The sequence below is a fragment of the Triticum aestivum genome, chromosome 4B (assembly GCF_018294505.1).
Source record: "Triticum aestivum cultivar Chinese Spring chromosome 4B, IWGSC CS RefSeq v2.1, whole genome shotgun sequence".
Lineage (NCBI taxonomy): Eukaryota > Viridiplantae > Streptophyta > Magnoliopsida > Poales > Poaceae > Triticum > Triticum aestivum.
Genome location: NC_057804.1, coordinates 361,537,152 through 361,553,912, shown reverse-complemented (window position 1 = coordinate 361,553,912; position 16,761 = coordinate 361,537,152). Strand labels below are relative to the sequence as shown.

At 45.9% G+C, this 16,761-nt stretch overlaps 2 protein-coding genes, 1 non-coding gene and 2 pseudogenes across 3 annotated transcripts; all 5 read right to left on the bottom strand.

Moving 5' to 3' along the window:
* Positions 1–6,568: 6,568 nt before the first annotated feature.
* Positions 6,569–9,806, bottom strand: LOC123092186 (60S ribosomal protein L18-3). The gene is made up of 5 exons (XM_044513889.1): positions 9,584–9,806; positions 9,406–9,495; positions 9,174–9,302; positions 8,891–9,073; positions 6,569–6,939 (listed from the first exon to the last, which is right to left on the bottom strand). The coding sequence occupies exons 1-5, from the start codon at positions 9,584–9,586 to the stop codon at positions 6,781–6,783; spliced, it is 564 nt and encodes a 187-aa protein (XP_044369824.1). The 5' UTR covers positions 9,587–9,806; the 3' UTR covers positions 6,569–6,780.
* LOC123095265 (small nucleolar RNA Z223) lies at positions 7,900–7,992 on the bottom strand. The gene has a single exon (XR_006446162.1). It is a non-coding gene; the product is annotated as a small nucleolar RNA Z223 (small nucleolar RNA).
* On the bottom strand, positions 8,063–8,141 carry LOC123095422 (uncharacterized; annotated as a pseudogene).
* LOC123095432 (uncharacterized) lies at positions 8,299–8,443 on the bottom strand (annotated as a pseudogene).
* Positions 9,807–10,222: 416 nt separating the features above from the next.
* LOC123092185 (Fanconi anemia group I protein) lies at positions 10,223–16,484 on the bottom strand. The gene is made up of 13 exons (XM_044513888.1): positions 15,607–16,484; positions 15,410–15,491; positions 15,124–15,315; positions 14,950–15,014; positions 14,714–14,873; positions 14,389–14,634; positions 14,178–14,294; positions 13,858–14,049; positions 13,699–13,780; positions 12,666–13,606; positions 11,383–11,893; positions 11,114–11,304; positions 10,223–11,014 (listed from the first exon to the last, which is right to left on the bottom strand). Exons 1-13 carry the CDS (start codon positions 16,362–16,364, stop codon positions 10,415–10,417), a joined length of 4,137 nt encoding a protein of 1,378 aa, XP_044369823.1. The 5' UTR covers positions 16,365–16,484; the 3' UTR covers positions 10,223–10,414.
* Positions 16,485–16,761: the final 277 nt, after the last annotated feature.

Sequence of the window (16,761 nt, the reverse complement as noted above, 5' to 3'; positions counted from 1 at the left end):
GCTCTAGAGTGAATGCACGGCATCCCACCGTGGCAACGGGAACCCGTCATAGAGGTGGAGCCTGACCTTGGCACTCGCGCGCCACCACAATGGGCGGCACGCGGTGTTGACGTGGCGGTGCTGGGAGCGCACACGCATCTCCTTGCAGCCTCTGCACCACTTGGCAGCTTGCTTCGTCGCGTGCCGATGCCCTATGCTGCAGATCGCACCGAGGAGCCTCCCGCCTAGCTCGGGGATGACGTCTTGCCTAGGAGGCGGAAGAGGTGCACCGTGGGCCACGCCGCTTGCTAGAGGCGGCGGGGGAGGCAGCAAACGAGATGGTGCAGGGGCCTCTCCGGCGGCGCTGACGAGCTCGAGGATGCGGTCCAACCAGTCCTCGTAGAGGTCGCCGGTTGGGCAGTAGCGTAGGAGGCAGGAGCTCGCGTGCCATGAGCAACGCAGCTTGGGCGTTCGTCGGCTCGCGGCGTGCATGAGAAGATGAAGCAGCCACCGAAGTTAGTGACGGGATGGTGATGCGCCCATCACGCCGCACTGGAGGCAGCATTCACGAAGCCTGTTGCTCGTGGGCTGCAGGGCCAGTGGCAGCGTTGGTCGTAGGCGATGGGGGCGACGGGGAGCGTCGTCGCCCGCCGGCGCCATCTGGGCAACGCGGGCGATGAGGGAAGCCCGGCGCTCAGCATGAACTCGACGAGCATCAGCCATGGGGACGGTGGAGCAAGGGCAGATCGACTAGAGGAAGAGAGGCTCCGACGCACCCCTACCTAGCGCGCCAAATATCGGATTCCGGGCTTCGCAGACCCTTGATAGATTCGAACTCTTGGGTGCGTGCGAAGAACTCAACCTCTCCAGTCTGCTTACTCGCTGATCCCACGGCCTAGCTCTATGAACTAGAAGGAAACGGAACAAGGCAATTTACCCAGGTTCGGGCCACCTTGCGGTGTAAAACCCTACTCCTACTTTGTGGTGGACTGGCCTCTAGGTGGGCTGAGGATGAACTAGTACAGTGGGCGAACAACCTCAGGAGGTGTGTTCTTGAGCTGGTGAGGGTGAGGATGATCTGAATGATCTATCCCGCTCATCGATCCCCTTCTACGATGGTGGCTAGGATATATTTATAGTGGCCTTGGTCCTCTTCCCCAAAATGGAGGTGGGAAGGGATCCCACAACGGCAATTCAAAGGGAGACAACTAGTACATCTTATCCTGACAAAAGTAGTCTTCGCCTGCAAAGTTTGTGGTTGTGACGCCGCGGTGGACTCGAGGATGACCTCCGTCCTGCCGTCCTGGCGGTCTTGGTCTTGTTGCATGGAAATGGAAACCTTTGGCTAATTCCTCGGGACTCCGCACTTGCGCTTGCCTCCTTAGCACCAAAGAGGAAACTGTTGTACTACGCCCGCTGGCGCCCGCCTGGCCTTGGTCGTCATGGCTTGCGTCATTCGAACCTCACGAGGTGGAGACCTGCACAGAAATGTCCGCTTCTCGGGAGCCAGCCTAAGGAGGCCGCTCCTTCTGGAGGTCTTGATGCCACCCGCCTCGCAAGACTTGGCCCCTCGCGAGTGTCTTGAGTTGTCAATGCTGAAGGTGGGCCATACGAGGCCATGTTCCCAGAACACCGACAGTATAGCATGACTCTGTACCAGTGTAGGTATGGTGATACCGACAATCGAATCTCGCGCAAGTAACATATCGCCAGACAAAGGGAATTGTATACGGGATTATTTGAATCCTTGATGTCGTGGTTCAACCGATGAAATGTCTTCGTGGAATATGTGGGAACCATTATGGGCATCCATGGTCCCACTATTGGTTATTGATCGGAGAGTAGTCTTCATCATGTCCACATATTCTCGAACCCGTAGGGTCACACACTTAAAGTTTGATGTCGCTAGGGTTTGATGAGATAATAAGATGGTATTATCGAATTTTGATTCGGAGTCTCATATGGGATCCTAGACATCATGAGGAGCTTCGTAATGGTTCGGGGACAAAGAAAACATATATGGAAAGTATTTTCAGGGTTACCAAAAAAGTTTGGGATTTTTCGATGTTATACCAGGAAGGTTCTAGAAGGTTTCTAAGTGGGACCCACCTGCATGGATATACCCACATGGATGTGGGTGGTGGGACAAGGCGCCACACCTCTGGTCCATGCGCACCAATATCCTCTCTAAAAGGAATAGGATCAAATCCTGAAGGGATAAGATCAAGATCCCTAAAAAAGAGGGATCACGATTGGTGGGGAAGGAAGGAGGAGATTTCCCTCCCCCTTCGGTGTGCTGACCCCAGATGCTTGGAGGAGGGGCCAAGCCTCCTCCCCCATGCCTATAAATAGTGGAGGTAGGGGCTGGCCGCAGGATCTGACATCCCCGTTGCTGGCCGCCTCCCTCTCGTTCTATACGTCCCTCATTCGTGCAGTTCTTAGCGAAGCTCTGCCGGATTTCCATCATACTTCTGCCACCATGCCATCTGCTGCTGATATCAATCTCATCCACCTCTTCCCCTCGCTTGCTGGATAAAGAAGGAGCATACGACATCAAGCTGCACGTGTGTGCAATTCAGAGGCATCGTTCGTGTAGTGCTACATCGAATTGATCCGACGAAAGTACGACTACATCACCCACGATCTTTAGATCGTTAAATGGGCGTGTTCTACAAGGGTATGTAGACCTTTTCCTACTCGTTGCTAGCATCTAGTAGTTCGGCCTTGGGTTTATTCTTTCTCTCGTAGGAAAAAAATGGTTTTCCTTGCAATGAATCCCATCATATTCATCTAAAGAACTCATATCAAATAACCTGTTTTTGGTAGCAATTTTAAAATCATAATTAAATTCTTTCTTAGCCCAATAAGCTTTATGTTCTAGTTCAAGAGGTAATTGACATGCTTTTTCATAAACCATTTTACCGGGGGGGGCATACCCATAGGATTTTTATAAGCAGTTCTATATGCCCAAAGTGCACTATCCAATTTATTAGACCAATTCTTTCTAGATTTATTAACAGTTTTTTTCAATATTAATTTTATTTCACTATTAGTTAGTTCAACTTACCCAATATACTAAGGATGATAAGGTGATGCTACTCTATGGTATACATCATACTCCCTCCGGTTCTTTTACACCGCGTGTTAGATTTGTCCTAAGTCAAAGTGTTTAAAGTTTGACCATGTTTATTCAAAAAATTATCAAAAATGATAATACAAAAATCAATGCCATTAGATCCATTATAGAATATATTCTCATACTATATTTAATTGGTATACTAAATATTGTTAATTTTTAATATAAATTTGGTCAAAGTTGATGAAGTTTGACTTTTGAGAAATCTAATATGCATAGTGAAAAGGTCTGGAGGGAGTACTTAGCTAAAACTTTTCCGAAAGCACCATGAGTAAAATGTGAACCACCATCAGTCATTAAATATCGAGAGACTCCAAATCTCAGAAAAATAACATCTTTAAGCATTTTAATAGAAGTCTTATGATCAATATTTTTTGTTGGAATAGCCTCTGCCCATTTAGTGACATAATCAACAGCAACTAGAATATGAGTATAACCATGCGAGGAAGGAAAAAGTCTCATATAACCAAAACCCTAAACATCAAATGGTTATAAATGAATAATTCATAGGCATTTCCCGACGTCTACCAACATTTTCATCTCTTTGACATTCATCACAAAAGAAGATAAACTTATGTATGCTTAGACAATCTTTCTAACATTTGATCAATAAAAGGCAAAGGATAATGACTAGTAGCCTTATTCAATTTTTCTAAAATCATAATCATCATATAACTAGTTACAACTCTTTGCCAGATAAGTTCATTTTTATCATTAGAAATAATGCTACATTTCTTAGGGCCACAATGTAAGACTTATCTATCTATTATCAGTTATAGGATAAATTTACCTGCTCCAGAAGTTTTAATATTTCATTCCTTAGAGCATCTCTAGTAGACCCCGCATCCCGCAGACCCACAAAACGTGTTTGCAGTTCGCAGAAAAATGGCTTTGCGGGCCGGCGCGGATGGCCGCAGAGGCAGACTCCTCAAACGGACTTGTATAAAAGGATATTCGTGGAATATACTTTTTTTACAGGTCGGCTTTGCGGGGTCTGCTCTTGCGCCGCTGCATCACGCATCCCGCTGGTCCAAAAATATCAATACCACACCACAAAAATAAAACAAACATCCACACTACAAAATAATTATTCAAATCACGGAAGCAAACTAAATAATTATTCAATACCAACACAATACAACAATCATCCACATTACAAATAATTATTGAAATCACCGAAGCAAATTAAATAATGCAATACAAAACTTGTCCCAAATACAAATACAAATGAATAGAAAATGAGTTTGTTACCATCCAGCCCTTTGCCAATGATGCTCAATGAGATCCTCCTGAAGCTGAAAGTGGGTGTTTGCATTTTCAATCTCCTTGTAGGTCTGAAGAAAAGCTCTAATGCAGTTAGGGTCTCTAACTGATTTGACACGGCTACCCACATTGTTGTAGAAGAACTCCAAATTCATTCCTCTCTCATCTTGGAGAATCATATTGTGAAGGATAACACAACATGTCATGATATTTTTCAAGGTCCTCTTGTCCCAAAAACGAGCAGGACCACGAACAATGGCAAACCTAGATTGCAAAACCCCGAATGCTCTTTCAATGTATTTTCGGGCTGCCTCTTGCACCCTTGCAAATTCACAATGTTTTCTAGTTTTTGGATCTTCGATGCTCTTGACAAATGTGCACCAAGGAGGGTATATAACATCTGCAAGATAGTACCCTTTTGTGTATTCATGCCCATTGACAGTGTAGTTGCAAGCAGGAGCATTTAGCAAGCTTAGCAAACAAATGAGACCGTTGCAACACATTGATATCATTGAGAGTGCCCGGCATACCAAAGAAGCAATGCCAAATCCGTAAATCCTTTGATGCTATGGCCTCTAGCACAATTGTTGCAACACGAGACTTGCCACAATACATTCCCTGCCATGCCTTTGGGCAATTTTTCCAAGTCCAATGCATACAATCAATGCTACCTAGCATGCCAGGCCAACCTCTCCTCTCATTAGATGTCATCGGTTTCTTTGTGTCATCCTCGTTGGGTGCTCGAAGATATTCAGGACCAAAGACACGGATGATCACTTTGGCAAATATATGCACTGACTCAATTGTGGTATCTTCACCAATGCGAAGGTACTCATCGGCATAGTCAGCCGGAACGCCTACAATCACCCGCATAGCTGCGGAGATTTTTTGATATGCAGTAAATCCCTTTAAACTCGCAGCATTTCTTCTTTGAGTAAAATACCGACAAATTGCCTCGCAAGCTTGAACAATTTTCACAAAGAGTGATCGGCGCATTCGATACCTTCTCCGGAAGAGGTGCGGTGGATATGTTGGATTCTCCGCGAAGTAGTCTTGCATCAACATCTTGTTCCCGAGATGACGATTCCGAGGAATGCAAAGATGCCCGACGGTCGATCCTCGCCGCCTCTTCCGGTTCTCGTCTTCGTGCTCCTTCACAGCAAGTGCCATCACTAATGTCTGCTGCCGAAGGTTGCAAGCATCATCTCAACATCCGAGTCGTCCGAATCGGATGAATCGGAGAGCAAGAACTTCTAGCACGGGCTCAATCCCATCTACATGAACAAGAATCGTACGCCGCGTCAATCAACTATGCATACTGCTCGGCACAAAGCACAAACAAACAAACACTAACCGGCGGCTCGTGGGGCGGGTGATCCCGGGCGGCGACGAGGGACGGGCTCAAGGGCGGTCGATCCCCGGCGGCGACAGCGACGAGAGGCGGCTCTTCTCGCCGGATCCGGGGGCGGTGCAGCGTATCGGTGCTGGAGGGTGGGGGACGCCCCCGCGGCGCGATTCCGCCCGCAGATTTGGCCGGAGTCGCCGGCGGTGGACAGGCGAAACCAAGGGCGGGCGGCAGCGGAAGGAGATGGGGAAAGGGCGGGGGCTGAAACGTCCCTCCCGCCAACCGCTTGACTCTGATACGGGGCACCGTAGGGGCGAGGCGGAAACCCGCGTATTCGCGGGTTGGGGCCGAGATTTTGCCGCGCCCCTCAAAAACTTTTGCTAGCCGGCCACGTTTACGGGGTCTGTTCGAGCGGGATTTTTTGCGCCGACCCGCCTTTGGGCGGTTATTTTGTGGGGTCTGCTAGAGTTGTTCTTACCACTTCCTTCATTCTCGTATTACCACTTCCTTCATTTTCTTATTCAAGCGGTATTACCACTTCCTTCATTTTCTTATTCAAGCGGCATCGATGATCAACTTGTTTGGCATCGGGCTCCATATTAATTTATGTTGGCACATATTAGAACTAATGTTTTAAAACCATCCAAAGGATATCCAATTGCAACATGACGTTTCTTTAATGTTTTCAATAATCTCTTCTCTTGCGATCGTCATTGACATACTTCCGCCCTTATTCATACGAGGGTGCTGCCAAAAGCCAGCCTTTTAGCCTCGTGTGCTGCCAACCAAACACCACGTATGCAGAACGTGGCTCTAGCCCACTGCCTAATCGACACAGGGCGGCAGGCAACCAAACAAACCATCATACTTCATTCAAGAGGATCAGATACTTGAAAGATTTCCAGTTGAGAGAGGTTAAACAATACAGTTTCCGGTAAAACGGATACACAGCACAGTGCGTGACATTCGAACAAAATTTAGATGATCCTAGCACTTAATAATAACATAACTCAGACTCAAACAAGAGCTGTGTAGCACATGAACACCAAGCAAGAACCTAGACCTTGAAGCCTCTGCTGTTCCTCCTTCCTCTTGCCTTCTCAAACTTCCTTCCCTTCGAGCGGACATAAGGCTTGGTATGGCTGTGCGGCACACCAGGAGCCTTACCGAAGTGCCTCACTGCCTCACGGGCATTCTTTGGACCCCTCAGGAGAACCTGTTAAGACGATTGTAATTTGTGATGATTTGCTTGGTACACAACCAACAGCACAGAGTAATGGGCCAGTTGCAATGCCGGTATGCAATGACATATATTTGCATATTTAGAAGCGCAATATCTTGGAAGAACAGGAACAACATTATGAAACGAATAGGAATTTTTACAGCGCAACAGTGTGTACAGACATGAACGCTACACACAATAGGGGCAATACATGGTCGCAAAAAAGTGGGATGGACAATACTAGACTAGCATTCAAACATCAAGGCTGAAACATCACAACCCAAAAAAATGTGCACTAAAATAAATCATGCCTAAAGTGTAGGTTTTGATTGCATCAATAGCTGAAAATGCAAAATGCAATGCACAAAAACATTTCTACGATAGAATCACGATATTCAGAACACCGGAGAATAAGCAGTATTTGTTAACAGATTGAGCGTAGCATAATATGCAGGTGCATGCATTTTGAAGTATAACCATAGTACATACTCAAGTATAAACTGCCCACCACTTAAGCAAGCCAAAAACATTCATATAACAAAATCATGATGCCATTAGTGGGATCAACCAATAAGCAGAGTATTGGTCCACACTGCATACAGCATGTACCACTAGAGTATGCATCATATGCTGTTCTTCCAAGAACACAACAAATATTCGACTATTGAAACTACATCATTCAGGAACTAGAAAAAGGAGAGAGCTAGTGTTGTTAGAATATTTGACTGAAGGAAACCAGAAGAAGCAACCTACCATTATGTAGAGAGACAAAAGAGCAGAATTTCGGTTAGATCATTTGGCACCAAAGCAATCATAATAGTGCAATGGGCTGGTAAGACAACCATATAGATTTATGCAACAGCTAAACCTCCTTGGTCCAGAGTAAGGTTCCCAAGAAGAACATAACTAATGCAAGTGTCAAAATCATTAATGATCCTAGAAAGATGTGCTGGTTCAAGGCTCAGATCTATCTCAGCTTTCTCAGTCATGAATTCTCAGAAGCAGAACTGGCATGCAAGCTGAAGGTTTGTATCATCACTGCCGCGGTAAACCAGAGCACATACAAAGATAATAAATCTTAAAGAATAAACTGAAGGAAGAGTGATAATGGATGTATTAGTTCATTTGAAGAAATTCAACCACTGTTTTCCCTTGTGCTTCACAGATTAACAGAAGCGTAGGTGTGGTCACTACCATCATTCCAATGTAAATTTTGTTTGTTACTACATGGACAAGAGATGCATGACCACTCAATCACAAGTGACATGACCTGAAACACCGAATGGGATAGTAGATCTATGTTGACACAGACGACTCAACCACAAGTGACATGACCTGCAACACCGAATGGGATAGTAGATCTATGTTGACACAGACGACTCAATCACAAGTGACATGACCTGCAACACCAAATGGGATAGTAGATCTAAGCACAGAAATTGGGGGTTTCTTATTCATAGGATTGTGATCTGACAAGCCTGGGGGTAGCACTGTGCAGACACCAATATGCTCAGAAGAAAGGGAAACAAACTGTACTCAAGAACCAATCATGTTGCCTACTGGAGTCATAGCGATTAAAAGACAGTAGCACCATGGTGATACAGGTACATCCACCTTCCCAGGATCAAGCAAGACTGAATGAATGAAATATAAAAAGTAGAACCATAAGATATTTTATAGAGATGGCAAGTTGAGTTCAAATTTCGCAACATTAAATATGATTATGCAACAGGATCTGAAATAGTACGGTCAGACAATAGCCAACAACAACAACAACAACAACAATAATAACAACAAAAAGAATTCTAGTAACAAATATATTCCCTGTGGATCACCGGTTAGGCATTATTAAGTACAGAAAACATTGTAATCCATAGCAATGCTCGTATGTACACAAACTTAGTGGCGAGTGAGGATGAGAACATAAGTGGGCAGCAGAAATTACCGTGTTCTGGCCAAGAGGAGCACGAAGGGCCAGCTGGTCAAAGGTGAGGCATTCTCCACCGGCATTCACAATGCGGGCCCTTGCCGTCTCAGTGAACCTGAGAGCTGCCACCTTGATCGCCGGCACCTCGTAAACTCTCTTGTCGTCGGTTATGGTGCCCACGACCACAGCGATTTGGTTATCCTGCACTTCCAGAATCGCAAAGCCGAACAGCGTCATGCAGAGATAACGAAACGAACCTAATCACGCATCAATAATAAACACCAAACAAAAGAACAGAGACCTTGCCATCCATGAACTTGACGAGGCGACGAAGCGAGAGCGGCGGGCGGTTGGTCTTGCTCATGAAGAGGCGCTTCAGGATCACGGCATTGAACTGGCTCTTGGTCCTCCTCGCCAGGAAGCGGTAGAGCTGCACGCACACGGATCGGGATGAGACGCTGCTCAAAATAAATTCCGAAATTCGGCAGGAAATGGGGAGGACTCCACCGGATCGAGGTGAACGTGTGGTTTACCTTCACCAGAAGCTTGAGGTAGACATCGTCCGACTTTGGCGCGGTGCGCTTGGTCCTCTTGTTACGGCCGCCGGCGACGAGGTCGATACCCTGCCACGAGAGAGGACAGGAGATGGGTCAGATCGTGCCCACGGTTACATAGATCAGCGTCCACAAGTCAGGCCGGGAGGTATGTTACCATGGCGGCGGCGGCGGCGGCGTAGGGGTGGGTTCTAGGGTTTTGCGGGCGAGCCGAAAGAGTGAGGGATATATAGGGTCGGCGGTGGAGTCGACTCGAATGGGTTTGTGCGCACCAGCACCAGGTCGGGAACCTGGTGTTGTGTTGGGTCCGGTCCGGTGGCTTGGAGCCTTGGATCAGATTCAGATGTTGCCGAGTGTGTGCAACTGCAGACTATGCTTTTGCCCATCAGAAACATCAGCAACCGCCATTTTCTTTTTAAAGAAAAACATGAGCTACCTCCTGATAGGGTGCTAGACATGGATCACTGCACTTTGTACTGGGACAATATGCTGCCCCGTCTACAGCCAATACATCTCAAGTCGTTTCAATACAGGAAGCTCTTCTTGGCAGTGAGTGAAGTACAGTAAGACAGGAAGGACTAAATTTAGTCATCAAAGATTGCCAACATAGTACAGTAGTACTCCCTCCGTTTCTAAATATTTGTCTTTCTAGAGATTTCAACAAGTGACTACATACGGAACAAAATGAGTGAGTCTACACTCTAAAATATGTCTATATACATCCGTATGTGGTAACCATTTGAAATCTCTAAAAAGACAAATATTTAGGAACGGGGGGAGTATATGTCTCGCTCCAGAAGAAATGTGGTTCGTGTTAAAATTCATGAGAAAAATGTAACCAAGAGCAAGAGCACAATGATTGCGATTACACCTTATATATCATCTAAAATCAACAAGTTAACAAACAGTTCAAAACAGTATCTACGAGTACTGCTCTATATTTCCTACGAGTATGACTTATGCTTTCTGATTGCTGCCTACAGAAAATTCACTCGCCTTCAGCATCTTCATCAGATTCAGAATCTTGGATGATTTGGTTTGTCTTGGCTCTCTTCCTCCGTGCTAACATTTCCTCCTCTTCTCCATCAGACTCAGAATCTTGGACCATCTGGCTTGTCTTACCTCTCTTCCTGCGTGCTAATACTTCCTCCTCTTCTCCATCAGATTCAGAATCTTGGACAATTTGGTTTGCATTAGCTCTCTTCCTGTGTACTAATACTTCCTCCTCTTCTCCGTCGGATTCAGAATAATCTTGGACGGCGTCATCATGTTGTGCACTTGCCTGCAGGTTTTCATCAGCGGGAACATCTGGACCTTCTGCATCCTCCTCAGGGTCACTCTCAGGTGATGCAGCACTCGCTGGAGGAGAATCCCCTTCACGTTCTTCTTCTGCAGCTTTCTCCTTTGGTTGTATCCGAAAATCTCTTGCTACGCTACGCTTGGCATGCCTCAAAAGGTTCACCTTTGTGAGTTTGCTTAACTGGATTAGGTACTTCTCATAATCCTCCACCTGGAAAATAAGATCAGGAATGCATTTGCTCTCCCTTTTAATCTTCGCGAGGATTCTTTTTTTGTGTGGTTGCTCACTCTGTAACACACAAGAAAGTAAACGAGAAAACATGAAGCTTTTAAACTGAGATCACAGGAGCCATAAGCATGGACAGTGTATTTATAGAGTGCCACAGACCTCTTGAAGTGTAAAGACAAAATTGTAAAGTGGAGCAGTAAGCATCCTGCAAGTTACTTCCGCCATTTTCTGAAATTTGAGACCTGGTATGAACTGCTTGTAGCCCTTAGGTGCAATCTGAGACTTTGAGATGCGAGCCAAGAGCTTGTAGAACTTTGCAGTCAGTTTCAGAAACTGCTCTGCCTGAGAATCTGAGTATGCAAAGGTAAAATCAGACTGAATAGAGGAATGTAACAATATAGGCGTTTTATGATACTTTTTCAACCTACCCTTAAGGCTCATATGTGTGAAAGACGAAAGGACATGAACTACTGATGTTGATCTTGAGTAGAATGCTTCCTCCAGAAACATTCTTTGCATCCTTTCATCTGCTGGCTGGTCCTCGTCAACATTAGAAGAGCCATAACCTAATGTGAGCATTGCCTTAAGCTTACCAAGACCCCATTCCAGTTCAATAAGAGATGACTCAACCATGTGAAGGAAGACAGCAACAAGTGAATTTTTTGTTTTACAATTGACAATGAGAAATGCCTCGGAAGAATCTACAGACTCCTCGTCTCCGGGGGCTATTAACTTCTTCAACTCTGTTGTCATCTCATGCACAAGAATCATGTCATCTGGAGTTGTCATAAGATGGACAGCAAGTTTTACCATCTCTTGTGCGGTGGTTGGGCTTTGGACAGTATTCTTTCGACATAAGCCTGCAGCCCAATGTCCCACAAGATGCCTCTGATCAGGATGCAGTTTCCTTGATATGCCAAAAATCAGTTCAGATACAGCCTGCAGAAATGAACATGAACTTTAGTTTTTCCATTTGCAAGAGAACTTTATATTATCTACCAAAGCAAACCATTAAGATTAAATTATTCACTTGTATCTTCAATGAGGATTATTTTGTGGATAGTTATTTGTTAACACATAACATGGTATCTGGCATGACATACCCGCACATACCTAAAACAAAGAAAACCAAATCACTCAAAGACTGAGAACAGCAAGTTTGGATGGATAAGTTATCTAGAATATGAAAATGTCAACTAATCTATATCATCTATTACCTCCGTTCCAAAATAATTGAAGTTCTAGGTTTGTCCTAAGTCAAACTTGTTTAAGTTTGACCAAGTCTACAGAAAATATATTAAATCTAGAACATCAAATTAGTCTCATGAGATTCTTTATGAAATATATTTTTATACTATGTGTTGGTGTTGTAGATCTTAGCACATTTTTCTATAGAGTTGGTCAAACTTAAGCAAGTTTGACTTATGACAAATGTATAACTTCAATTATTTTGGAACGAAGGGAGTAGAACTAAACTGTGGCACAACTTCTGCCCTAAATAACATAAGCAGGCCAACAAGTAACATGTAAACTAGGAGCATGTGCAAATATTTCCAACTAAATGAACGGTGCAGAAGCAGAAGCATCTACTGTGCATTATGCTTATTATGCTAAGTAGGTGCAACTGATCATAAGAGTTATAATAATGTAATACAGTAGAAACAGAATCCGTCATATGTTGCTTTCCTACTCAGATTACCATTAGGCTTACCTCGGATTCACGTGAAAGGGATTGGGAAAGGGCTCTAGCATATAACATCTTCAATATGTTCAGAAACACATGAGCGCCTCTTTTTTCTGGATTCTCAGTCACAGTAGTGTCATTGTCATGAAGCTGGTCAGCTTCCATCATATCCTCTATATTTGAAGGAGCCGAAGATATCAGAAGATCAATAATGTCACTAGAACGGTCTTCTGATACACTTAGTTTAAAAAGTTCTTTAAAGCATGTCAATGCCAGATATAACTGATCCTTTTTGTTTTCAACTGTTCTCTTCCCTTGGGTTGTGTTCTTTTTGAATCCACCATTCTCTTGCTCTGAATCCAACATAAACCACCATATGAGCTTCACAATTGGCTGCGCGAAGTTTTTTACATCTTCATACAGCGTTCTTCTTAGATTTCCAATGGCCAGACCACTTGACTTAGCTGTAAGTGATCTGAACATCTCAAGGCAGGCTTTCAGTACAAAGGATAATAGACTGGAGCTCTGATTCAATTTAGATTGGCTAGGACGCTGGCTGCCTTTATCATATTTATCAGCATGGTACTGTTTGGTACACATCACTACAAGCTCATACAAACTTGAATTCATAAATTCCCCCCTCTTTTCATGTAATTTCAGCAAAGAAGCATTTGAATTTTCCTTAGGTTCATTAGTCTGCCTATCTGTAGCACCTCTTGAATCCCCTCTTCTTGGTGCAACTTTCTCCCTGCTCTTGCTTGTTTTCCTCTCAAAGCCACTGTGAGCATCAACGAGCTCCAGTATTTCTTTTTCTAACTTCTCCTTTGGTTCATCAGCAGCTTCCGCTAGTTTTGAAGCGGCAAAATCAACAAAAACCTCAACGATTCCAGGCATAAAAACATTATGACACTGGACTATCTCCAAAGATGAAGAAGCAGAACCAGCTTCTTGGGTCTGTCCTCGTTGATCTGTCATAAATCAACAGCAAACTGTAAGCATAAAAACATGTGTCATATAAAATAATAGGGTTAAGCACCAACAGGATGCCGTTATCACAAACCTTCTGTGAGGCATTTCCTCAAATACTTCTGGATATTTGATAATCCTTTCATGAACAAGTCCCTTGATGAGGATCTTCCAACCTGACAGTAGCATAGATTCGGAATATATTATGCTTAAACCAATTAGTTAAGGATTTCAAAATGAGGAAAGAGCAAACCTCATTATCCTGGGAAGGAGCAAAACCGAAACACTTCCAATATGCATCACGTGGTCGGTGACATTTACTATTTTGCTGAGCTCGAAGAATGCACGTGACACATGACAGTAGGCAATCCAAAGGTTCCACCATACATACTTTGGCATTCTCAACTTTAAAGCATGAATCCATTTTAAGGGGGCATTCTGCATTCTGAAGCAATTCAGGCAACAGCATCCCATAAGAACAACTTTATTTGGCTTGCGAAAAGAATGTACTTGAGCGAATCTATAGTATCAAGTGGACAGAAGTGGACACAAGAATCTCTTGGGTAGTTTTACCTCTATGTAATAGTTTAGGAAGTGGGGCCACAGGAAATCAAGTACATTGTCTGCAACATCTGGATCGGAGGTAACAATTCGAATGAGACCCTCGTACAAAACTGTTTTGACTCTAGCCTGTAATAGCAGAGTAGCTATGTCAGGGACTATATCTGCATTGCTAGAGATGAAGGATAGAACAAATAGGTGGCACAGTATATCTGTAAGATACCTGCTGCGAAAGACATCTGCGAAGCAATCCACTTAATTCTTGAAAGAGTTCCACACCAACCACTCGATGTATTTCAGGTTGCTGGCTAGAGCTCGGTTGACTTGATGAATCTTGAAAAGGATTAGCTTCGTTTTTCCTATACTCGCTCTCTGTTACAATCAGCTCAACTATAGCATTTGTAGCGGCAATCCGGACAGCATCCTCCCGCTTGAACATGGCCTTCCTTACTACCAGTATTATGTAATCCTGAAAATTGATTCCACCACAATCATCATACCCCCAGTTTACAACAGCAAAAGCATGGAATATTGTTAAGGTCACAGACCTTGAGATCACGGCTGAACTTAGTGAGTGGCAAGATGCAATTTATCAGACCCGTCGATATCCTGTCATTCATGAAGGCAAAATAGTCCAGTAACTCCTTCAGGTGTGCAACGTATTCTAGCATTGGAAACGGATGACTCCGAACTAAGCATCCAAGCAACCTGTAGAAAAAGAGAGAATTTACTAGAAAGAAAGTATACTCCGCAAGCTTTTAACGGGATTTTGAGCTTCTGTTACCGAAGAACTGGTGCACTTTGCTGGGGCTTTGCTGAGAGGATCCGGAACTTGCATTGTTCAATTATCTGACCTCAAGTAAACCAATGGAAACATGCTATGTCATATTAAATGAATCGAGCATCTAACCATAACTGACTCCCCAACAAAAAGATCAGACCGCCTTGATCATAATACCTCAGTGCGTGCCATTTCATGGGTCTCAAACAACGACTTGAGCATATTAACACCTATTTCTTCAGTGCTCATAACCCCTTCGTCTGGAACATCTTCGTCCCCTGGATCACCATTTGAGGCTTCTAACAGGAGAAAACCTACCTGAACAATGCTTGGAACAACATGCTCCCTCCCACCAATGCTCTCAGCGACCTGCATATTAGGCCCAATTTACAATCCCAAAGGGAAATAAGAATCCAAGGTAGAGTATTCTGATCATCACAGATTCAAAATACAAATTCCTCACTGCTTTCAGTAGTGCCTTCTCAACACAATGAGCAGCCTCCGCACTTTCCTCTTTCAGGCGATCTGGCAACCACTTGCAGCGCCTATAAGACATTGGTTACGAAACAAGCCAATCAGAACAAATATGGATGCTAAATAGTACATCTCGGAACAAATATGTACGCTACATACATCCCAATTAGACAACAATGCCCTCACCTCGACGTCCGATAATCCCGGCGTGATGTAGTGGCAGCGTCCCGGAGCACGCCCACAGCACTGTCATTGAACCTCCGCACGCGTGCCACGGACAGCAGTACCGCCACGGCGAATCCATTGAGCACACCCGCGGCATTGGCCTTGACGGCGGTTACCACCTCCCTTGCCAGTGCAGGGTCCTGCTTAACCGCGAAGGCGACGTGCATCAGCACGGTGCCCTCGACCTGCCGTGCGATGGACGGCGGGGCGCGCACACGGGCGCCGTGGCGGCCGCCGAAGAAGCGGAGGAGGCCGGCGAGGACGAGCTGGGGGTGGAGCGGTTTGGAGGCGAGGAGGAGGAGCTGATAGGCGAGTGTGGGGAGGTCCTGGACATCGGCGCCGGGGAGGAGGGAGAGAACCTTAGATAGGCAGTCGGGAACACGGGATCGGAATGACACGGGGAGGTCGCGCAGGAGGGAGGCGACGGCGAGGAGGGTCGGAGACGGCCAGCTGGGCGCGTTGAGGAGGGAGGAGAAGGCAGCGGAGGCGGCCGAGGGGTTTGGGGAGAGGGAGAGCAGGGTTGGGAGGAGGGAGAGGTGGTTCGGGGGGGAGGCGGCGGAGAGGGAGCAGAGGAGGTCGGCGAGGGCGTCTGGCGGGAGAGCGGGTAGGAGGGGGACCGCGGCTGAGGGGTCGCGGGAGGCGAGTTGGAGGACAGATTCCACGGTGGGCCGTGCGGGTTGCTGCGACGAGGGAGGGCCATCGACGGCGGCCGCCGACATCACCGTCCAAAGGCGTGGCTGCCGGCGGGGAGTTTGGGGGTTCGGGGCCGGGAAGCGGGCGGGGGTTTCGCTCGCCTTCCGTGATAGGAGAAGTTTTTTTCCGTCTTTTTTGCGTGGGTCTGCGTGCCGTGAGAAATGATCCTGCACCTTGCATCTCCACCCGAGCCCCCAACACGGCGCTTCCAGGCGATTTCTTTGGCGCCGGCCAAAAAACGGCTCATTCGCGTCTCAGAAGCCCGTTTTTCGTCGGTTTGGGCCGAAATTAGGGTCGGCGGACTCGGGCCAAACCCGGCGCGCTGGAGAGCACCTGGGGCGCCGGGGGACGCGGTTTTGGCGCGAATGGGGATGGGCCCTCTGAGTCAGCGAGACGCCGCTTCGTCGTCCTCATCGTCTCGGT